Source organism: Aegilops tauschii, chromosome 5 (genome assembly GCF_002575655.3).
Source record: "Aegilops tauschii subsp. strangulata cultivar AL8/78 chromosome 5, Aet v6.0, whole genome shotgun sequence".
NCBI lineage: Eukaryota > Viridiplantae > Streptophyta > Magnoliopsida > Poales > Poaceae > Aegilops > Aegilops tauschii.
In genome coordinates, this window is record NC_053039.3 from 6,025,755 (window position 1) to 6,050,815 (window position 25,061).

The following is a 25,061-nucleotide window of genomic DNA, read 5'->3' on the forward strand; positions in this document are numbered from 1 at the left end:
GAACGATCATTATGCTAAGCTAACGGATGGGTCTTGTCCATCACAGCATTCTCCTAATGATCTAATCCCGTTATCAAATGACAACACATGTCTATGGTTAGGAAACCTTAACCATCTTTGATGAACCAGCTAGTCTAGTAGAGGCTCAATAGGGACACGGTATTTGTTTATGTATTCACATATGTACTCAAGTTTCCGATCAATGCAATCTATCATGAATAATAAACCTTTATCATGAACAAGGAAATATAAAATATCAACTTTATTATTGCCTCCAGGGCATATTTCCTTCACCTAGGCCCTGGGGCGCGCCCTGGTGTGCTGTGGGGGTTGTGGGCCTTCTTTTGTGTCGATTCCACCTCCCAAAAATGACATATATTCCAAAATAATTCTCCGTAAATGTTTATTTCGTTTGGACTTTGTTTGATATGGATATGTCGTGAAACAAAAAACATGCAACAAACAAGAACTCACACTAGGCACTGGATCAATATGTTAGTCCAATAAATCAAATAAAATATTGCCAAAAGTATGTGAAAGTTGTATAATATTGGCATGACACAATAAATAACTATAGATACGATGAAGACATATCATTCAACAACATTACATGGTCGAACAATGGTGGATTATTACCACCCATTGAAAATGCCCACATTAGCTTTCATCAACACGTAGTAATGGATCTTTCTGTTTGAAACTCATCATCCTCAGGTTACACCTACAAATTCCAAATAGTAATGAGTTGTGAAATTTCAGCTACGATATACTCCACTAAGTGAGAATATGCTTGGCATATATGTTCGCTGAGACAATTATTTTGGACAATAACTCATTCATTTGTGTGCCGGGAAGTTCTTTGAGTGCGAGCTCCTTGTTCCACCTTTCATGCAACCAAAGAAGTTGTAACATCCCAAAATTCTAAATTTTGGAATGTTATGTTAAATAAATAGTTTTGTTGGATTGTTTGATTGTTGTGTGATTGATTGAGTGAAATTGAGTGTTCGAAACTTTTGAAAGTTAAACGAGAGGGAATAAAATGACTTTCCCAAACTTTCACCTTTGCTTTTCTGATCTCCACGAATTCAAATTCTTTTCGGATACAAAACCCTAGAGAGAAGATGACATGACTTCTTCCATTTAAATAAAATGAGAAAGGTTCTGAAAATATTTGAATTTCATTTGAAAATATTTCAAATTCAGAAACTTTAAGCAACTCAATCATTTTCATGAGAGAATATAAAATGACTTCTTCAAAACATATGAAATATGAGTTGGAAGTTTAAGAGGATCAAATTTAAAGTCCTTTTGAAATTGTTTTCAATTTGGAGTTATTTGGGGTTTTTATTCAAATTATTTTTCTCCAAAAATAAAATATATGGAAAATAGGGTAATTTTGGATATCTTTTGGTATTTTTAAAATGATTTTCTTTGGGTTTTATTATAGCAGTAGCACTCTTTGCTTTATTTAAAATTTTTGTGGATTTTATTGGACGTTAGAAAAATGTCCATGTTGTAGAAAATCTTTTTCTGAAAATTTTGATATATTATATGCCTATATAATATTTTTTGTTTATTTTGCTTTTATTATTTTTGCTGTCTGTAATATAAGAAGAAGCCCACCGACCGTGCCAGGCCAGGCCACCCGGCCCAGCCCAGCAGCGGCCTCCCTGCGCAGCGCCCGCGAAACGCCCCCCGCTCGCTCGCCCGCTCACAGCCCTGATCGGTCGCCACCTCTCTCTGCCACCGACAGGTGGGTCCCACCTATCGGGTTTGTCACCGACCTCCCGCCGGAGTCCCGCATGTGCATGCCTCGCCGGCCGACGCCGAGTCCGCTCGGGACTCTTCCCCGTGCCTCGATCCTTGCCCAAGCCACACCTCCTATAAATGCCCGAGGCTCCGGCCTCGTTTTTGCCTCGAAACACAGCCGCCCTCGCCTCCCACGCCCCACGCGAACTCGCCGGAGTTCGCGAGATCCGCCGAGCTCCGCTGCCCCGGCCCGCGCCGTATCGACGCCGCAGCTGAGCGCCGACACCGACATCGCCTTCCCCACGTCGCGTCGCGTCTCCCCGTGGGTTCGCCTGAGCCGGAGGACCTCCGGAGAAGCCGCCCGACCACCACCAGACGCCCCGCCCGCTTGCTTCTCTGACGCCGGCGCCGTCAACCACCGCGGTAAGCCTCGGCTCCTCCCTCATCCGTTAGATATAGGATCGACGGTTCACTTTAGACTAGGATTTATTTTGTTACATTTTGAACCGGTATGCTCTAAATAGCGAACGTTCACTAGTTAAGCCTCTATAGTGGACGAATTCGTCACTTATGCTTCTATAGCGAACGTTCGTCCGATATGTTTTTCTTTTTCTGTGTTATTTTCGGCCAGGGACCTATCTGCAAATACTTTCTTTATAGTTTAGTCTCTGTTCTTCAAACGGTCACAACTTTTCAACCGTTTGTCCAAATCCAACAAAACCAACGCTCACTTCTACGTTATGATCCCCTCTATCCATTTAATCAACTTCAACATGTTTTTGAAAGTTTTAAAATTTTATTTCAAACAGATTTGTTTTTTAACTTCGTTTGATCGTAACTTGAGTTTTATAACTCCGTTTGAGTTGATTCTTTTTGCAAATGAAAGCTCTTGACCTAAACTATTTGATAAGGCCAAATTCACTTAATTTTGGTACTGTTAGAAATTGTTTTCTGTTGCAAGAGTTATTTGCTTGTTTTCAAAGTTTTTCGAGATCTTTTCTTCGATTCTTTTGCATGGTTGCTCATGTGTGGTTACTATTGATTGCTTACGATGGATTGAACGGCGTGTGACGAGTAGAACTATCAAGAGTATGAGTGGGAATCATCTTCATCAATAGTACGAGGCAAGTTCACACTTTGATCATATCCCTTTCATACCCAGTTTTTACGCATTAGTTTCACCCTCAAACATTGCATGAGTAGGATTTGATAACATGTTGGTTTTGGGAAGTAGTTGATGAGGTAGGATCCTATTCTCCTGCATTCGAACCTGGGGAGTTACTTCTACGTTATGCTTATATTGCTGCTATGCTCGTAGACGTGGTTTGTTTGAGTGTATTCATGACAGATGTGAGAGTTATCATTAATGGTTAACTTAAGGTGGTTACTTTAATACATATCTGGGTGGATTGGTTGGGGAACCTTGGGGATATACAAGTGGCTTGCCCGGACACCTGGCGATATACCAGTGTTGTCCTAGAAGATCCCGGGGTTATACCGTGTGATTCTCCTATGGTCCGCCACCCAGGCTCAAAGGGATCATAAGATTATTCATGCTAGAAACTTCCATGTGCAGCCACAAGCTATTATGGGCTCTAGCATAGTTGAGTATGTTGCATGACCTCTTCTAGTGGTAGGCTAGCAGATGTAGGGGATGTAAGTTGGTACTGTCTACCCAGGGTTAGAGTTAATGCTTCTGAAAGACTGTGTCTCGGTCATCCGTTTCTCAAACACCATGTAGTGCGAGAAATCCAACGGAGGAGATCGAGTCTTGTGGGGAAAAGTGCGCAAACCTCTGCAATGTGGACAAACTAATCATGATTAGCCGTGTCCCCAATTATGGACATCTTGAGTATCTGGTTCTTGAATTATCATGTTGATCTCATCACTTTACTTAATAACTTTGTTGGGTTAATGATTATTATTTTGGGGATTGAGATGAGGATTTACCATTCTCAATGTTTTCAACAAACTTTGTAGTTAATAAAATATATTCCATTGCAGTAGGGAAAAATTGGCTTTATGCAAAAATAAACATAGAGCTTTCCACCAGCCAAATACGCATGTAGTGATAGCCATTATTCAGCATTGCTCTACAGTGTGAAATGGCCACTACATTCAATGTACTGACACTTTGTGGCCGCAACGTCTCATGTTGCAGGATCTTATGACGAGTGAGTGATACGTTAGGGTTACGATTTCTACACTCAACTTTGCCGTTGGTGTGATGGGAATCCACAACCTCGTTGTTACTTCCGCTATTTGGATTGAGGTAATAGTATTTACGTTACTTTATACATGTGATTTACCTCTGTTGTAAATCCTCGAGTACTGTGTGTGTCAGCATACCGATCCAGGGATGACACTTAAGCACAGAGACTTGACCGTCTGAGGTCGGGTCGCTACAAGATGGTATCAGAGCACATGTTGACTGTAGGACGTGACCCTAGAAACTGGCAACCCCATAGGAAAGATTTTCTCTAAAACTTATTTTTCAAAAAGATATTTTACCTCTCTTCTCTTCTGAGCTTATTCAAATATTCACTTTTTGTGAGACCATGCCCCTTTTTCCCTTTTGACCACTCGAAGATTCGACTGATGAGACCGCTCCAAGAAGTACAAGATATCGGACAATTAAGACCAATTCCGAATGAAGAGGATTTCACCATGCATTAGAAGTGTTGAAGCTACAACAGTTGAAGACTCCGAAGACTAGGAGAATTTGAAGGGCTCTGAAGAATTTCCAGATTAGTATGACCTAGGAAGGCTACCCTTATGGAATTGGTCAGACTATTGAAGTTGTCAATACCTAAGATCAAGGTGTGTCGGAGAAAGACCAGAACATGGAGCGTTAAAACTCAGAGTTTTTGTCAAGAAAACCCTAAGGCAGGAGATATCAACTATGGAATGATAGCTCATGGAAATGACAAGGGCATAAACACGGTTATCCATGATGTTATCGCCCTCTTATGCTATTGTCACCATACTGAGTTAAGCTCACATTTCTTCGGAAGGATTGAATGGTAGAAGGCTAATGGAGCACCTATCAGCAAAGGATGAAGTTTTAACCTTAGCTGGTGTATCGCCAGGATCAGGAGTATTACATCAAGAATTTTAAGACAGACCTTCAGGAAGCCGTATTTGACAAGGAAGCATTTCGTGAAGAACTCAAGACCCAGAAGCTGAAAGTAGCCAAGCTGGAGGAGCAAACCCACGAGATACCGGAGAATTCGTCAGGAACTGAAGGACAGTAGGACCATGGTTCATGCCAAGGAGGTCGAAACCCAGAAGTTGGAACGCAACTCGAGAACATTAAAGGACGTCATGAGAGACTTCGCGTCAACAGAGAGGATCTGGCAAAAGAACTTGAGAAGGACAAGCACGATCGGAAGAAGCCATCGGAGACATGAGCAAGACTTGAAGATTTTGATGATTTTGAAGATTTACTGACCTTTAGAAGACCAAACCCCAGTTATATACTTACGTCAGATGCGACGATTGTGAGCTGTCATTTGTTTGATGATTTTTCGACAGCCACAAAATAAAATCTGTCTTTTCAAAACTTTTGTTTGTATTGATTGTATCCCTCCCTATCTCTCTTATCTCACCCCAAAACGGTTGAAACCAATAGAGGAGGAATGGAGATGAACTCATATTTTCTGGACCGATAACTCAGTTGGAGACGGACCGATGGATTCAGAATATGGAAGATCACATGAAGAATAACACTATAGCCGGAAAGGATATGGCCCAGCATGCTCTTCAGTGCTTTGATAGAGGTGCTGCTACTTGGTGGAGGATGTGCCAAACCATCAATGGATGGCAAGGAGTAACCACTTGGAAAGAATTAAGCTGACTTTGCCAAAGTCTCGTCTTGTGTCCTAGAAATTGAAGCCTTATGGAAATGATACGAAGAAACCTTGTGCATGCAAGCTCTGTGGAGAAATAGGACACACCCATAAAGAACACCAGGATGAATGCCCTCGTTGTGAAGAAAGTCACCTAGCTGAAGAATGCCCAACTAGACAAATTACTTGTTTCTTGTGTGAAGGGACTACCCACTACCCTGCTCAGTGTCACATTTACCCTATGGTACACTGAACCATCCAGCAGAAGAAAGAAGTAATGAAAGGAGCCCTCATGGAAATTTTAGAAGAACCGGTGATGAAGGAAGATGTCGAGGACACACACAAAGGGAACATAATTAAAGCCTGCACCAAGTCATGCTATTCATGTGGAGAAGAAGGACACATCTCCCAAAATTGTCTAAACGGGGATCTAGTAGAATTCCCGACAGAGGAAGTAGAGTATGACCCACAGGAAATAGAAGCCTTGATTGGAACGGAAAAGTCCAGGAAGAGAAGTAGATTAGATACCAGGAAGGACCTGAGTTATATCACCTGTTTCAGGTGCAAGGAGTCAGGGCACTACTTCAGTAGTTGCCCCAAAAGGAAGCCGAGGACCCAAGGAGGCTATGTAATCACAAGGAAACCACGAGACTCGTTGGAAGTAATATGTTTTCGTTGTAATGAAGCAGGGCACTTTGCCAGAGATTGTCCCAAGGAGAAGGAGACTTGTGATATTTAGTTGTGTCTATGAGAAGTATAGTAGTAGTAGTGAGAACATTTTCCTTTATATTGAGGCGATGTGTTGGGGATATTACAGCTGGGCGTAAACCGGCCAAGAGAGGCCGGGTTAACCCCATAATGGTTTACAGACGGTGGTGCTTTATGAAGGCCCAGGGCCCAAAGACGGTTTAAAGTCTATAGATGTAAACCGACATTGATTAATAAACTTGTGTTGTAAGATAGAAAGAGCAGAGACTGAGCCGGACACGTTTATGAGCCGGCCTCGGGACCCTGTAAACCAACGGGCATCGACCCATGTATATAAGGGGACGACCCGGCCGCGGTTTAGGGGGAAGAGACAACAACTCGAGACCCAGGCAAAGCGTATTCGCTCCCTGGTCATAGAAACCTTTGCAATCCCACAACAACTGGATCGTAGCCTTTTATCTTCACCGCAAGGGGCCGAACCAGTCTAAACTCTCCGCGTCCCTTGTCCACTTTAACCCCTTTAAGCTAACCCGCTGCGATGGCTCCACGACTAAGTCCTTTCTCTAGGACTTCTGCCGTGACAAAATCGCACGATGGTTTCGAGTTCTTAGAGGGCGGCTTCGAAGGACTCAAGGGATACGCTGTGGGCCGGATGACCAAGAGTCGTCGCGGCAAGTTCTACATTGACGACGTAGGCTAGGGCCCCGAGGCCGGCTCAATCGGGTACGGGTACCGGGTCCCCTTCGGCGGCATACACGTTTTCATTGGCAAGATCAGCGAACCGGGCCCTGAGCCGGACATCTGCACCGACATCATCGAGACGGCTCAGCGTGCGAGATCTGCCCGGGTTAAGCCTGTCATGAAGCGTGCCTTCGTGGGAGTCATCCTCAGAGTGGAATCTGAGGATAGATCGGAATCTGGTGGTGAAACCGTCGTCTATTCCAGCGACGAGTCATCGACCGGAGAGACCGAGTCATTGTTCCAGTTGCAAGATGGCCGGATTGGGGGCTGTTCCGACGGTGATAGTATTCCGGACCCCTTTGATCTGCCAAATCGGGTTGCGATCTTCATGGTCGGTACACAGCCAGCGCTCCACTCTTCGACCGCAGCGGCGGTGATTTCCGGATCAGCGACGGCGACAGCGGCCGGGGCAGGAGGACCCGTGCGATCGCCGGCTCAGGTTTTATATGATTTATTTGACGCCTTGGCAGCACTGATGGCGGAGGTTAATCCGGCGAATAAAGAGGAGCATAATGCGGAAATCGCAAAAGTGAAAGATCAGATAACCCAGGTCAAGGCCGACCTGGCAGCTGAGGATACCAGGATGGCTGCGGAACGGGCCGCATTGGATGCACAAGCTTACCGGCTTATGTTGGATCAGAGCGCGTCCAACGATGTCATGAGGAGAAGGTACCGGTCTCACTTGCCGCCGGTTTATGAGGCCAGGAACCTCTTTAATACCCCAGGAGCAGGGACCAGTAATCCGCCAGCGATAAACCGGACAGAGGCACCTGGAATGGGAGCGCCAGTTCAGCCGCGTCCAGCAGATCCGCCTCGTCATGACAATGTCCCGTTATAGCACGTCCCAACACCGCCGGGTCACTACTCTAACCCGATGGATAACATTGTCGCTGCCGCTTCACGGCTGGCGGCTCTGCCGATCGAAGGCGAGTCCCCAATAGCGGTCGAGACGCGACGGGCTAGGGAGCTCCTTTAGACAGCTTTTACTCAGCAGTAGGCTTATTCATATAGTCGCGAAAGAATCCATTCTACTCCCCGCCCAAGCCAGAGTTACAGCAGGCATATCGATGAACCGGCCGTGTCAAGCAGTGCGCGAAACCGTAATCCGCCCCGTGGCTATAACCCGGCGGGTGGCGGTGGTGATTCTCAGGATGTGGTGGATCATGCTAGGGCACGTCAAGAGGCCGAGTTAGCGGCGCAGCATGAAGCCCGCCAACATACTCCGGTTCGTCCAACCACATCGGTGGAACCAGGGGTTACTTCCAGCTCTTTGGGAGTGCCGTGTCTCGTCCCAGCACTGCGCAACGTGTGCCTGCCCAAGGATTTCAAGGGCCCACGTAAAGTGCCGAATTACACCACCGATTTATCCCCCGAGTCATGGGTTGAAAGCTATGAGATGGCAATGGAGATGCTGGATGTGGATGATGCGGCGTGTGCTAAATACTTCACCATGATGCTGGAGGGGACAGCCCGCACTTGGCTGAAGAACTTGCCGGCTAACTCCATTGGGTCATGGGCCGAATTAAGGGCCCGGTTTATCCATAATTTCAAGGATATATGCAAGCAGCCCATGTCAATTGTGGACTTAGCTGCCTGTGTCCAGGAGGAAGGAGAATCAACAACCCGTTGGGTGCGCCGGGTTTCGGAGATTTTCCATTCATCGGACCGCATCAACGCTGATACAACAGTTTTGACATTGGAAGGCAATTGCCGGTTTGCACCTCTAAAGTTGAAGTTGCGATGGCTCAAACGTCATTGTAATGACATGGGAACACTTATGGCAGCTCTGGTAAAGTATGCCGACTCTGATAGTACCAAGGACCCCGAGTCTGACGATGACAAGACAGGGAAGGGAAACAAGAGTGGCAGCACCAAGGGGCAGCAGCATAACCCGGTGGGTCATGGAAACAGCGGTAAGCGTAAACCGGATAACAGCTTGGATTTTGTGGCTAACACCAACGCGCAGGACAAAGGCCACGGCGTAAGGGTAAACTACCCTAGCGTGGTGGAGGACCAAGTCCTAATCCGCAGCCCCTGTCTTATCTGTTAAACCAGCCTTGCCCAAAGCACGGGACGCGGGACAAGCCGTCCACGCACCTCTGGAAAGATTATTATATCATGCAGGAGTTCAAAAATTCTGATTTTTTCGGTATGATCACGGACCGGGCAGCGGTTCAGGCCCTGGATCTCATGGGCCGGGTTACGGTGGAGGCAGTTCCGGTTCAGGTTTTCACGATAATCAGAGTGGACATGGTAATCAAGGCAATCAGGGCAATCAAGGTGGTTATAATCATCAGGGCAATCAGCAGCGAGAGCAGCAGTCGGGTTACCAGAGCAACCCGAAGCAGTTGAATAGTGGGTACTGTATGTCTTCACCACTAGTCTATGCAAGCGCGATCAGAAACTTCATAAAAGGGCAGTGAATTCCCTTGAACCGGCGGTGCCTCGTTACTTGCGCTGGTCTGAGCAGCTGATCGTGTGGAGTAGAGAGGATCATCCACCCCGGGTTGATAATCCGGGTCATCTGGCTTTAGTGGTGGCGCCTCAGGTTGGAGGTTATAAGTTCACTAAGGTACTCATGGATTGGGGGAGTAGTATCAATATTCTTTATTATGAAACTTTCCGTCGCATGGGGTTAACAGATAAAAATCTTAAGCCGTCCAATACAGTCTTCCATGGTGTAGTGCGTGGTAAATCGGCATATCCTGTTGGTAAGATAGCTCTGCAGCTGGCTTTTGGAGATGAGCATGACTCGAGATCAGAGACATTGACTTTTGAAGTAGTGAAAATCAAGAGCCCGTATCATGTCCTGTTTGGACGGCCGGCTTATGCTAAGTTCATGGCGAGGCCCTGTTATGTCTATTTGCAGCTCAAGATGCCCAGCCATAAGGGGACCATCACGGTCCATGGGAGCCGCAAGATCGCTTTAGAATGTGAAGAAGGTGATGCGGCTTATGCTGAGTCGGTTTGTGCAACAGAGGAGTTGAAGTTCTATAAGGACAATGTTGATCCGGCTGATATGACTTCTTTGAAAAAGCCAACTACAGAGCATGATCTGGCCTTAAAATTTAAATCGGCTGATGAGACTAAGCTGGTTGTTTTTGTTCATGGTGATTCATCCAAGCAGTTTAGCATCAACGCTAACTTGGATCCGAAATAGGAAAGCGAGCTCATCGAGTTCATCCGTGAGAATCGGGACATCTTTGCGTGGAAACCTTCTGACATGCTAGGTGTACCGGGAGAACTCACTGAGCACACTCTCAATGTCGATCCCAAGTATAAACCGGTCAAGCAGTTTCTTCGCCGGTTCAATGAAGAAAGATGCAAGGCTATTGGTGAGGAGGTAGCCAGGCTCTTGGCGGCTGGACTCATCGTTGAAGCATTTCATCCTGAATGGTTGGCTAATCCGGTGCTGGCACTTAAGAAGAACGACACTTGGCGTATGTGTGTGGACTACACAGATCTCAACAAGGCCTGTCCAGCGGACCCTTTTGCTCTCCCTCGTATTGATCAAATCATTGATGCTACGGCGGGTTGTGAGCGTTTGAGTTTTCTGGATGCATGTTCTGGTTACCGTCAGCTCCAAATGGCAGTTAACAACCAGGAAAAGACAGCGTTTATAACTCCTTTTGGAGCCTTCTGCTATGTATCTATGCCTTTTGGGCTTAAGAGTGCCCAGGCGACTTATCAGCGTTGTGTGTAGAATTATCTTCATGATCAGATCGATCGCAATGTTCATGCTTATGTGGATGATATTGTGGTGAAATCCAGAAAGAAGGAGACATTGATAGATGACTTGAAGGAGACCTTTGATAACCTCTGGGTTTATAAAATGATGCTTAATCCGGCCAAGTGTGTCTTTGGTGTACCAGCAGGCAAACTCTTGGGCTTTTTGGTGTCTAATAGGGGCATTGAAGCTAATCCAGAAAAAATCAAGGCTGTAACTTTGGCTAAACCGAAGTGCATCAACGATGTTCAACGCCTGGCGGGCCGGATTGCCGCCTTGAGCCGGTTTATCAGTCGCCTCGGTGAGAAGACCATCCCTCTATATCAGATGCTGAAGAAGAAGGATAATTTCGTCTGGAGCGAGGCCACCAATGAAGCGTTTGAAGACTTAAAGCGCCAGCTAGCCGAGCCGCCTGTCCTTGCTGCTCCTGTTGATAAAGAGCCTTTGCTATTATATGTGGCTGCTAATGCCCGGGCTGTCAGTGTGGCTATTGTGGTGGAGCGCAAGGAGGCCAGAAAGGAGTATCCGGTTCAACGGCCGGTTTATTACATCAGTGAGGAACTTATTGAGTCCAAACAAAGGTACCCGCATTCGCAGAAGCTGGTGTATGGAGTTTTTATGGCGAGCCGGAAGCTTAAGCAATATTTCCAGGGTCATCCCATCACCGTGGTCAGTTCTGCTCCTTTGGGGATATAATCCAGAACAGGGAGGCGACTGGCCGGATTGCCAAGTGGGCTATTGAGCTTGGGCCTCATGGGTTGAAGTATATGCCCCGGACGGCGATCAAGTCTCAGGCACTTGTGGATTTCATCAATGACTGGACAGAATTATAGGCGCAAGAAGAGAAACCGGATCATACCTATTGGACTATTCGTTTTGACGGGTCCAGGCAATTGGAAGGCTCGGGGGCTGGAGTCGTATTAACTTCGCCACGAGGTGATAAGTTTTGTGATGTTCTCCGTTTAATGTTCCCTTGCACTAACAATGTAGCTGAATATGAGGCTTTACTCCATGGTCTTCGGATGGCTAAAGAGATGAATCTAAGCCGAATTAAGTGCTTCGGTGACTCGGACCTGGTGGCTCAACAGGTGTCTGGTACTTGGGATTCCAAGGACCCACTCATGGCGGCATATCATCGAGAGGTGGATCTTGTTGCAGGTCACTTCAAAGGTTCTCAAGTCGATCATGTGGACCAGCGGAAGAACGAAGCGGCGGACGCCTTAAGCCGTTTGGGTTCCCAACGTAAACCGGTCCCACCCAATGTCTTCCTGGATGTGCTGCATTATCCGTCCGTCAAGCTCCCGACAGAGGAGGATTTGGCTGTTCCTGACCCGGAGGCTCAGTTGGTGGCGGCTCTTCATGTTATCCGGATTGGACGGTTCCATATTTGGCGTATATGAACCGGGGCGAGTTACCAGAGGATGAAACTTCGGCCAGGCAGATAATCCGGCGGTCCAAGTCCATGACTATTATCAATGGAGAGTTACATCATTGTAGTGTGACAGGGGCGTTTCAGCGTTGTGTATCTCCTGAAGAAGGCCGTGAAATTTTGCGTGAGATCCACGAAGGAGATTGTGGTCATCACGCCGGTTCAAAGTCTCTGGTAGCCAAGGTGTTTCGTCACGGTTTCTATTGGCTGACGGTTCATGCTGATGCTGAGGACTTGGTCAAAAGGTGTGATGGATGTCATAGATTCTCACGACACGCTCATGTACCGGCTCAAGAGTTGAGGATGATTCCAATCACTTGGCCATTTGCAACTTGGGGGCTAGATATGGTTGGGCCCTTTAAGAGATCCAAGGATATGTTGAGGCATGTAATGGAAAAGCAAGACCTTGTAATCATTGGAGAATCAATAAAGTTAGCATCGTTGGTACTGATTGGATTTTATGAGCAGTGACTCTATGAAGGAATATTTTGACCATGTTTTAGGATATGAGAAATGTGGTCTATGGATGAATTTCTGCATTTCAAGGGTGGTAGTACCCTGTGAGGAGATTTGACCCCTGGAAAGGATAACGATGTTCCACGGAGTGGGCTTCATAAGTATAAGGTTTATCTCGAAATGTGGGATACCCCAAGAATATGAAGAGATGAAGTACTATTGGAGTATAAAGGAGGTATGATGTTGGAAATATGGAGCAATTGTAACTCCATGATGAGTCAGAGTAATCACGTTTTAGTTTGGTATGAATAGAAGGAAGGGAGACAGTACAATTGGATGGATTTAAGAATGCTAGGAAGCTGGATGTTGGAATAATGATCAGTTGCACCGATGATGAGTTCAAGGTTTACACGTGATGAGATGGGCCATAACCCACAGGCCCCAGGACCTGCCAAGAAGCATGCACATTCTTGCTGAAGGAAAAACCCTGGAAGAAGTTATGACTTTATCGACGGACGATCTTATAGGAGTAACACAAACCTGAGAGTTGTGAAGGAACGATAGTTGTTTGTTGTCTTGCAGAATCAATGGATTTATCCAAACTTAGTTCGTCGACAAGAGAAAATTCTGCAATGCTTGTGAGGATGACCGAGTGTTAGAATGCGAGATTCGCTAAACCGTATACAAGGTAATGATTTGAGTGCGGGATGGATTGATCACCATACCGAGTTACTCTTATTATTCGCCTTGCTATATGGGATGCTAAATCTGAGTGACTTACCTATAGTAGAGAGACGGCGATATTAAACCTTGTTTAAACCTTAGAATGGTATGACAGTTTTCCCTTGTACTAGGCAGTTGTTGTCAATCGTAGGTCATACGGTGAGAATGAAGCCCAGACCCATTTCCTGCAGGAGAAACCCTAAATTGATTACCACCATGAGATATCAATAGTTGTTTAGTTTTGGCGCCAGACCCGTCAGCTAAGAAGACCCAATCACACAAGAACCTTGCCTAGCTAAAAGGACACAAGAATTGAGGCAAAGGTTATGCGACTACCGGAAGAGCCCAGAGAAGGAATTATTCCGAGAATCTGAGAAGACCGACACTGCCAACAATAAGGATGTAGTACCTGAGTTTTGTTGGAACCGTAACCATGCTTCTAAGGGTGGTAGCACCCCAGACCCCCTGTGCTGATCGATGGATTTTGAGAAGACCCCCAAACCTAACATATTTCTTTCTAGCCTGTCGGAATCTCGAGGACGAGATTCATTTTAAGGGTGGTAGGTTTGTAACATCCCAAAATTCTAAGTTTTGGAATGTTATGTTAAATAAATAGTTTTGTTTGATTGTTGTGTGATTGATTGAGTGAAATTGAGTGAAATTTGAAACTTTTTGAAAGTTAAACGAGAGGGAATAAAATGACTTCCCCAAACTTTCACCTTTGCTTTTCTGATCTCCACAAATTCAAATTCTTTTCGGATACAAAACCCTAGAGAGAAGATGACATGACTTCTTCCATTTAAATAAAATGAGAAGGGTTCTGAAAATATTTGAATTTCATTTGAAAATATTTCAAATTCCGAAACTTTAAGCAACTCAATGATTTTCATGAGAGAAGATAAAATGACTTCTTCAAAACATATGAAATATGAGTTGGAAGTTTAAAAGGATCAAATTTAAAGTCCTTTTGAAATTGTTTTCAATTTGGAGTTATTTGGGGTTTTTATTCAAATTATTTTTCTCCAAAAATAAAATATACGGAGAATAGGGCAACATGACTCCCTACAATAGAAAATTGGAGAAAAGTAAATTTGGATTTCTTTTGGTATTTTTAAAATGATTTTCTTTGGGTTTTATTATAGCAGTAGCACTCTTTGCTTTATTTAAATTTTTTGTGGATTTTATTTGACGTTAGAAAAATGTCCATGTTGTAGAAAATCTTTTTCTAAAAATTTTGATATATTATATGCCTATATAATATATTTTTATTTATTTTGCTTTTATTATTTTTCCCTGTCTGTAAAAAAAAAGAAGCCCACCGACCGTGCTAGGCCAGGCCACCCGGCCCAGCCAACAGTGGCCTCCCTGCGCAGTGCCCGCGAACCGCCCCCCGCTAGCTCGCCCGCTCGCAGCCCCGATCGGTCGCCGCCTCTCTCTGCCACCGACAGGTGGGTCCCACTTGTCGGGTTCGTCACCGACCTCCCGCCGGAGTCCCGCATGCGCACGCCTCGCCGGCCAACGCCGAGTCCGCTCGGGACTCTTCCCCGTGCCTCGGTCCTTACCCAAGCCACGCCCCCTATAAATGCCCGAGGCTCCGGCCCCGTTTTCGCCTCGAAACGCAGCCGCCCTCGCCTCCCCACATCCCACGCAGCCGGAGTTCGCGAGATCTGCCGAGCTCCGCTGCCCCGCCCCGCGCCGTTTCGTCGCCGCAGCTGAGCGTCGACACCGCCATCGCCTTTCCCTCGTCGCGCCGCGCCTCCCCGTGGGTTCGCCTGAGCCGGAGGACCTCCGGAGATGCCGCCCGACCACCACCAGACGCCCCGCCCGCTTTCTTCTCCGACGCCGGCACCGTCAACCACCGCGGTAAGCCTCGGCTCCTCCCTCATCAGTTAGATCTAGGATCGACGGTTCAGATTAGACTAGGATTTGTTTTTTTTTAGTTTCAACCGGTATGCTCTAAATAGCGAAAGTTCACTAGTTAAGCCTCCGTAGTGGACGAATTCATCGCTTATACTTCTGTAGCGAACATTCGTCCGATAAGTTTTTCTTTTTCTGTTTTATTATCGGCCAGGGACCTATCTGCAAATACTTTCTTTACAGTTTAGTCCCTGTTCTTTAAACGGTCACAATTTTTCAACCGTTTGTCCAAATCCAACGAAACCAACGCTCACTTCTTCGTTATGATCCCCTCTATCCATTAATGAACTTGAACATGTTTTTGAAAGTTTTAAAATTTTATTTCAAACAGATTTGTATTTGAACTTCGTTTGATCGTAACTTGAGTTTTATAACTCCGTTTGAGTTGATTCTTTTTGCAAATTAAAGCTCTTGACCAATACTTTATGATAAGGCCAAATTCACTTAATTTTGGTACTGTTAGAAATTGTTTTCTGTTGTAAGAGTTATTTGCTTGTTTTCGAAGTTTTCCGAGATATTTTCTTCGATTCTTTTGCATGATTGCTTATGTGTGATTACTATTGATTGCTTACGATAGATTGACCGGCGTGTGACGAGTAGAACTATCAGTAGCATGAGTGTGAATCATCTTCATCAATAGTACGAGGAAAGTTCACACTTTGATCATATCCCTTTCCTACCCAGTTTTTATGCATTAGTTTCACCCTCAAACATTGCATGAGTAGGATTTGATAACATGTCGGTTTTGGGAAGTAGTTGATGAGGTAGGAACCTATTCTCCTGCATTCAAACCTGGGGAGTTACTTCTACGTTATGCTTATACTGCTGCTATGCTCGTAGACGTGGTTTGGTTGTGTGTATTCATGACAGATGTGAGAGTTATCATCAATGGTTAACTTAAGGTGGTTACTTTAATATACATCTGGGTGGATTGGTTGGGGCACCCTGGGGATATACCAGTGGCTTGCCCGGACACCTGGGATATACCAGTGTTGTCCTAGGAGATCCCGGGGTTATACCGTGTGATTCTCCTATGGTCCGCCACCCAGGCTCGAAGGGATCATAAGATTATTCATGCTAGAAACTTCCGTGTGCAGCCACAAGCTATTATGGGCTCTAGCATAGTTGAGTATGTTGCATGACCTCTTCTAGTGGTAGGCTAGCAGATGTAGGGGATGTAGGTTGGTACTGTCTACCCAGGGTTAGAGTTAATGCTTCTGAAAGACTGTGTCTCGGTCATCCATTTCTCAAACACCATGTAGTGCGAGAAATCCAACGGAGGAGATCGAGTCTTGTGGGGAAAAGTGCGCAAACCTCTGCAGAGTGTACAAACTAATCATCATTAGCAGTGTCCCCGGTTATGGACATCTTGAGTATCTGGTTCTTGAATTATCATGTTGACCTCATCACTTTACTTAATAACTTTGTTGGGTTAATGATTATTATTTTGGGGATTGAGATGGGGATTTACCATTCTCAATGTTTTCAACAAACTTTGTAGTTAAGAAAATATATTCCTTTGCAGTAGGGAAAAATTGGCTTTATGCAAGAATAAACTTAGAGCTTTCCACCAGCCAAATATGCATGTAGTGATAGCTAGTATTCAGCATTGCTCTACAGTGTGAAATTGCCAGTACATTCAATGTTCTAACCCTTTGTGGCTGCAACGTCTCATGTTGCAGGATCTTACGACGAGTAAGTGATACGTTAGGGTTACGATTTCTACACTCAACTTTGCCGTTGGTGTGATGAGAATCCACAACCTTGTTGTTACTTTCGCTATTTGGATTGAGGTAATAGTATTTACGTTACTTTATACATATGATTTACCTCTGTTATAAATCCTCGAGTACTGTGTGTGTCAGCATACCGATCCAGGGATGACACTTAAGCATAGAGACTTGACCGTCTGAGGTCAGGTCGCTACAGAAGTTCTACATGTATTTACATTAAGTTCCTTTCGGGGAATCCATTTCTTGAGAAATACTTACCCAACTCGATTAGGTGGCTCTCCTTCGTCAATACGTCATCGAAAGGATCTCTTGGAAAACCCTTTATCCTATTACCGTTCTTCATTCATACAACACCTTTTAAAATCAAATGGGACATCAAAGGAGTAAATCCATGAACAAATGGACCAATAGGCATGTCTGTGATAATATACTAAGCTAACCACCTAAAACACCGATGCAACACAACATAAGTGTGATGTGTTATATATAGGGTCACAATGACATAAGAAAAAGGACATAACAGGAGCTACAAGAAAAATACGAGTAGGAGAGAGCGCGTGCGGGGGAGGGGGCGAGGGGGATAAGGGCGGGAAAGAGAGGGGAGAAAAAAAGTGGGGAGAGAGAGGGACAGGGTTGACGGGATGAAGTCGAAGAATAGCGGAGAAAAATGGCGGGAAAGAGAGGGTGGTAACTTTAAAATAGTTGTACGTTACCTAAAAGATTTAAGAATTATACCTCGCCGCTGTATAGCTAAGATGCACAAAGCCAAACAATCTCCTCTCACACAACTGAAAAATAAAAAGGTCAAATACAAAGAAACATGTAGAGTCCGTATAATGCCTAAAGAGGAGGGGGCAATCCTAAGATCATGCTGGCACCCATGTTGGGTGAAAGTATGCCTCACTGTGTATCCTCCAATCGTGTACACACCTCCGTAAACAGGTCTCGATTCTCCACACGTTCTATAGAGGACCATAAACGAAGAAGTACTTTTATTGTTAAAACCTTATCATTTCTACATAGTCAAAGCGACCAAATAACGGCAAGTGCTCCCACCATGAGAAGAATTCTAAACATGTAATCAATCCCATGTAACCAGTTGACAAATATATTAGCAACACTACAAGGAGGATACAAGTCAGAAACTATTTGGACGAGTGACCATATAGAATGAGTTGCATTGGATGAATAAATGTTTCATTGTCTCATGGTGACAAAAGACATATTGCGTACTTCCATGCCAATTCCTCTTACTCCCTCTGTTTCTAAATATAACTCTTTCTAGAGATATCAATATAGACTACATACGGATGTATATAGACATAGTTTAGAGTGTAGATTCACTCATTTTGCTCCGTATGCAGTCCATATTGGAATATCTAGAAAGACTTATATTTAGGAACGGAGGGAGTAATAAAGTTATATATAATAAGAATGACTCCACGACGAACATACCATGCAAAGATTTTATTCTTAAGATACCTTGTAATCTAGTTATGAGAAAGGAAAATTTTATAATATATTTGTGATATCCATGTGGGTTCTTTTCATAGGCATATATGTGTTGGTCACCGATGGTTGGCATACTCCCAAGTGAACCATGGCAGTTTCACCCATAACCATCCGTAATATGATTTAACATAATCTGGTTTCTTAAACCATCTGTAATAAGCATGTAAATATAAGTGATAGACCCACACAAACACAATTATAGCTCATCCACGGGTTACTAAAAATGATTACAATCATAAAAAGATACATCCATCCTAATTAATATAAGTGATAGACCCACACAAACACAATTATAGCTCATCCACGGGTTACTAAAAATGATTACAATCATAAAAAGATACATCCATCCTAATTAATATAAGTGATAGACCCACACAAACACAATTATAGCTCATCCACGGGTTACTGAAAATGATTACAATCATAAAAAGATACATCCATCCTAATTAATATAAGTGATAGATCCACACAAACACACAAGCATACATGTCAATACTCTCAAGCAAATGCTATATAATCAAGTAGGTGCAAGCTAACCCAACAGTGGACGTCTCTTGTAGCTGACGATCATACTTCCTTTAGGCTCTGGGATTAACTTACTCCAATCAGTCTTGGGATAAGGAGACAATAATTTGAGATCAAAGTTGTTGAGCAAGTGGCTCCATATAACTTTAACTTGCATGTAAGCATAGGCATCCCCACTGCAAAAATGCCTTCCACCACCAAAAGATGTGTAAGAGAACTTGCCGCCAACTACATCCTCCTGCCTTGCGGGACCAAACCGATCTGGATCATACAAGTGAGGGTTCTTGTAAATGTAAGGCATGTTATTGTTTTGTATTATGGGACTTGCAAGAGTATGCCCCTTGGGAATGTCATACTCTTGGCCTTGTCTAGTGCGCACTGTGAAATGTTTAAGTGCCTTGCGAACCAACATTGTTGTTGGCGGATTTATCCGAAGTGCCTCTTTAATACAACTATGAAGGTTATTCATCTCTAGCAAGGCATCATATTCTATTTTATTGTTGTATTTCATCATGATTTCCTTTTGCTCCTGGGATGCAGCTGCTAAGAACTTTGAATGAGTGAGTAATGAAGCTCCAGTCCAAGTGCAAGCAAGGGAACTTGTGTGCTTTCCACCAAAGATCAATGCAATGATCATCCCGGTTACCTCTGTTTCGGTTGTGGAGCGGCCGTCTTTATACTTGGAATCTATCAATCTCTGTAGCACGTCTTCCTCGGCCCCAACTGAGCTCTTCCGTGACCTCACAGTTTCGGAGAGCAATTCTATGAGTTTCAGACGTGCTTTGTCACGCCGACGGTTTGCTGGAATTGGAATATATGGGAAGAAGACACTGATCATGTTCACTCCGTTTTCGACATCACGGAACAGTTTATAGAACTCATCAAACATCTTCTCCCGAACCTCTTTTCCTAGTAGACATCGGCTTGATATCAACATGAGTAACTCTTCAAACTCATGTTTTAAATCAACTATGCCCTCCTGGCCCCATTTGCCAAAGTAGCCCTACCAACAAAAACACATCAGTACATCGTAATTAAGTGGCACTGTACACATATACATATGGTATAGTGGGACTAGAAATTTGCAAATATAGCTAATTCTCTACACAATATAATTTATGGTATGGTGATAGATTATGGACAAATATTTCCACTGTCACAATTCTTCTCAGTTGAAAATAATCCATCATACTTATAAATTCAAAAGACGTGGTAAAAGGTCCATGGTAAATTCTCTAGTTGCTAGTTAACAATTCAGAAGACAACACCAGGAAAAGAGCCATAAAGTTTATGAATTCTACGTCCGGGGACAGGATTTTGCAAGCTGCTCTATATATTAATTCTATGTGATATAGTACGTAGTATATAACAATTAGCAGATTAATTCCTCAGGGTACATTGATTAAAGCTTGTGAATGGAATGGAAATCACACAAGATACTGCATACGCACCTCCACCTCTTGAAGCATAGACTCAAGATGTCTCCTCAATTTGGATTGCTTCAATGCATCAAGATAAAAGCGGGACTGCTCAGTCCGAGTGGCCGCATCGACGCCTTGACCTACCTCTTGTCCAAACATGGGTACAAGGAACTCAAGAAGATTGCCATGATTAATCTCCGACTCCAACCCTTGAAAGAAGTGAGCTTGGACCTCCGGCCCGATCAGAAAGGTCACATTACATAGTCCAAAAGGACTAACTGTGAACACACTGCCATACTTACTGTATAGGCAGTTTATCTTAGCTGGAAGGTCAATTGTAAGAAGTCTAGGTAAAAGTCCCAGAAAAGCAAGACCATTCACCACAGGTGGAGGTGGTTTCCCACTGGTTGGAGCAACGATACTTGTTCCTCTTATGATCCTGAGTACGATCACAGTGATGAAAACAAGACCCGCAGTGAACCACACGGCGGCCCAACCAGCTGTCATGTTCATGCCGATAATCAGCAACCAGAATGCCAATATATATAATTTGCCCTGCAAGAATTGACGAGTAGATGAGTTGGAAAATGCATCACTTTGAACTTGCATACCAATTCGGAGGAATTTTTTTTTGAGACATAATTAGGAGGAGCTAAGAGGGGTTGAGACATAATTAGAAGGAGCATAGTCATATGGAGTATTAAGATTGTTGTAGTCTTGCAGAGAGGGAATACCCTCGAGAAAAAGGTAGAATTTTGACGCTTGAGATAGATGCGGTTTGAGGGATAAGTATGAACTACGAGGAAGACAAGCTTAAAAGTGCCCATAACGTATACATCCTTCGATGGAGAATCTTAGATGAAGACGAATCGATTCAGCCATGGGAGCTACATCCTACCGGGAGTATACCGAGAAAACAAATCGACTTCCAGCATACCTGAATACACCTCCAGAATGAGAAGTATGAGAGGACTGCAGCCGCCCAAGATTTCTTCCTAATCACCCTATGACCACACAACCCACTGTCAGTGTGTCACATATATATAACAGGAGGAGTACCCACGAAGAAGCACAAGTTGCTAAAGGCCAGCAAGTACGGCTCTTCCAAGAAACAGAGAGAGGCGGCTAAGGAAAAAAATAAATAAATATACAGTCAGTGCGAGGAGAACTGTATGTTTTTTTATCCCTCTAGCTCTCAGTAGATGAGATTTAAGTAAATCTCACCACGGGTTGACACCAGCATAGGATTCTCTTGATGTTTATTTTCCTTTTTCTCTTTCAGTTTTATTTTTTCCATGTTCTACTTTTTGTTTTTCTAATTTTTACTATTTATATTTTTATTAAAATATGTAAATTTAATTGTGCACGGCCGATCGGCATGCTACTGCAGTTGCTGATGGCCGATGGACATACAGTTGTGCCCAAGCGAGTGTGCAACTACAGCTATGCACCAGTGCGCGGGCAACAATAGTTGTGGGCGGCTGGTGGACATACACGTAAATGTATGTTGTACGCGGCCATGGACTTGCAGTGGCACACAACTAACAAGTGTGCAACACACTACACAAATAACTTACTACGTCAAGTAAAAGAAATACTAGGCGAACGCCAAAAACATAAAAACTTTGCTGAGTGTTGCACTCGGTAAAGCCGGCTTGGCCTACCCTAGCCGCCCCTCCTCCTCCTCCCTAGCCGCCCCTCCTCCTCTTCCCTTCCTCGCCGCCCCTCCTCCTCTTCCCTTCCTCGCCGCCGCCTGATGCAGCCGCCGGGCAAGCCTGGGGCACCAAGGATGGTGGCGGCGGGGCCTCGGTTACCCTGCCTCTGCGTGGGGAACCCCGGATCTGGAGCGGCGGCTCCATTGGCAAGGCACGGCCGGCTAGCAGCCGTCTGGGCGGTGGATATGTCGTCCCGGCCGCGCGGGCGGCAGGTTCCGGTGGTCGTTGGTGGCCGGCGACCGTTTCTGCGGTGGCCGGTGCGCGCTATCTGGTGCCTCCCCTCCTCCCCTGTTCAGCGTGCGGGCCATCCTCGTCGGGCCACGCTTCCTTGGGTCGCCGGTTCTGTACAGGAGGCGCTGCTGGTGGCGGGGATCTAGTTCGGGCGAAATCCCTGGTCGGCCATGGCCGGCAGCGTCGACGGCAACGCCTGAGGGCGTCGTTCCCCTCCTTGGAGGTGTTGGTATGGACAGATCCCCTCCCTTCCCCTTCCCCTAGGTCTCCCGGGCGAAAGCCCTAACTTTGTTGGGCGGCGACGGCGTTCACGGCGCCGTTCCCTTCTTGAAGGCGCTGCTTCGGGAACCTTGGGGCTGGGTGGTGATTGTGGGTGGTGGGCGACGGTGGTGGTGCGGCCCTATCCTAGCATGGATCTGCGTCCGTTGCTTGGAGATGGACTCGCGTAGGTGGAGGTCGTCGTTTGGCGTCATGGTGGCGTCGATAGCGGAGGCACCTGTCAAGGTTGGCACCTCAATCTGCTCTGAAGATGGACCAGTGGAAGATGGTGGCGACGACACATGGGAATGCGTCGGACCGGTTTGTGCCCCGGACCCGGTATGTGGCTCGGTCGGGGCCTCCGGCTTTAGATGTTAGGCTTAGGTGAGAGGTCTGGGTATTTGGCCCAGCTTGCACCCCTCCATCATATGGATTGGAGTAGCGGCAGATGTTGCCAAAATGGCGGATTCAGTCATATTGTTGTACTGTTTTGTAAGGTCCTCGAGAATAATCAATAAAATGGCCACATGCATCTCCCAGATGGAGCGGCCGGAGGTCATCCTCCTTTTCTAAAAAAAACGAGCCCTCCGCAATATAAAGGCATGTGACGGTCGGCCCATGAAAATGGAGGTGTCACGTGGCAGCTCTGTAAGCCGCGTTTTCCTACTTGGCTATTGACTTCCATTTCGTCTCAACCAGAGTGTGCGCTGTGTACAACAGCTAAGCGAGTTCCTTTGTCTCGATGCACGGCACAGAGTAAGCCCAGTACCCCAACGTGGCAATGAGAATCACATATGCTCAAGTCAAAACATTAGCCGACCACTTCACCCTGCTAAGTTTTTTTTCTTTTTGAGAACATGCCCTTGCTAAGTCTGGTTCCCAGGTAGCCCATGTGAACTAATAAACCGGGTCGATCTGGATGTGGTTGCCAATCCACGTCGGTCAAACTCTGTGTTTGTTCAAGCAGCCCATGTGCACAGAACCAGCATGGTAGTTATGTCTCTGTTGCGAAATGGCGGCCCCAGCGTGATTCCTGGGCTGGCGTGCGCGACGCTCTGATTAGTGAATTATATATCTTTTGAAATGAGATAAAAGATCTATTATTTTCATTGATTAAGAAGAAAAGAGTTGCCTGGTTAATCAGAGAAAAACTGGACCAATACCTTGATTAGAGTATCTCTAGCAGACATCTTAAAACGCGCCGACCCGCAAAATAACCGCTTGTTTACAGTTTTGGATGAAAAAAATGCCCCGACCAGGCACAGTATCGGCCCACGAATTGTAAAAAAAAATTGCAGTGCGTGAAAAACCCCTCAACCTTTAGATTCCTGGGGCGGGAGGCCGACCCGAGCTCGACCCCTATCAGCTGCGAGTTTTGGCGGGAGAGACATTTCCGCGTGGCTCTTCCTACTTCCCTATCCCTCTGCCGCCAACCACCTCCCTCCACTCGCCCCGGAGCACCTTCCGCGGCGTCCCTCCGCCGCCATGAAGTCTCTCAGCCGTCGGCTGTCACTGCGGCCGCCATCAACGCGACACCCCCTTGGCAGATCTCGTAGGCGGCCATGCCGCGCTCGTCGCCGTTCAAGGTTGTGCCGCGCCACCCTCGCAAGTGGCAGGGCAACGTCGTCGTTCAGGGCGGGGCTCCCGCCGGCCCCGCCGGGATGGCATGCGCGCTAGCCCCCATGGCCAAGGAGGACAAAGCCATGGCCAAACTTCTTTAAGAGGAGAACAAGATCATGATGATGAACCGAAATGAGATGGATGAGGTCACCAAAGAATGGCATGACATGGCAAGGTTGGAGATCTTCGAAAGGAGGAGGCTACCCGGAAGAGGCCATGCGGTGCCAAGGTTCGGTGTGCATAGTGGTTCGGCAAGTGGTGGTGGCAATGGTGGCGGTGAAGATTTCATATTGTGATGATGATGATGATGATGATGATGATGATGATGATGATGATGATGATGATGATGATGATGGATGCGTCTTTTGGGTTGTGCCAATGATGACGGAAGCTATCTCTTTTGGGTTGTGGCGAAAAACTATGCTTAAATGCCGTCAAAACTATGTGGTGGTGGCAAGATCATGTTTGGATTCTCCGCATTTACGTTTTACTTGTTCAAATTCGTGGTCAATTCATGTGTGTGCTTTTAAGTTTGAGGGCCGAAATCGGAAACACAGGATATTCTCTTTTACTGCTCGGGTTTGTGGGCTCGATTCCGCCGCAGCCGATTTCGGCCCTTAAAACACGATTTTCTCGACCCTTATCCCGCTTATAAGGGTCGCGGTTTTAAGGGATCTGCTAGAGATGCTCTTACAAACCCCACAAGGGGGAAATGTGGACGACCTGGCCACAAATGCCAAACAGTTTA

The 25,061-nt window shown here is 45.6% G+C and overlaps 1 protein-coding gene across 1 annotated transcript; it reads right to left on the bottom strand.

Moving 5' to 3' along the window:
- Positions 1-19,026: 19,026 nt before the first annotated feature.
- Positions 19,027-21,609, bottom strand: LOC109759247 (obtusifoliol 14-alpha demethylase-like). Its single transcript, XM_020318069.3, has 2 exons — positions 20,520-21,609; positions 19,027-20,071 (listed from the first exon to the last, which is right to left on the bottom strand). Exons 1-2 carry the CDS (start codon positions 21,096-21,098, stop codon positions 19,076-19,078), a joined length of 1,575 nt encoding a protein of 524 aa, XP_020173658.2. The 5' UTR covers positions 21,099-21,609; the 3' UTR covers positions 19,027-19,075.
- Between the last annotated feature and the right edge of the window lie 3,452 nt (positions 21,610-25,061).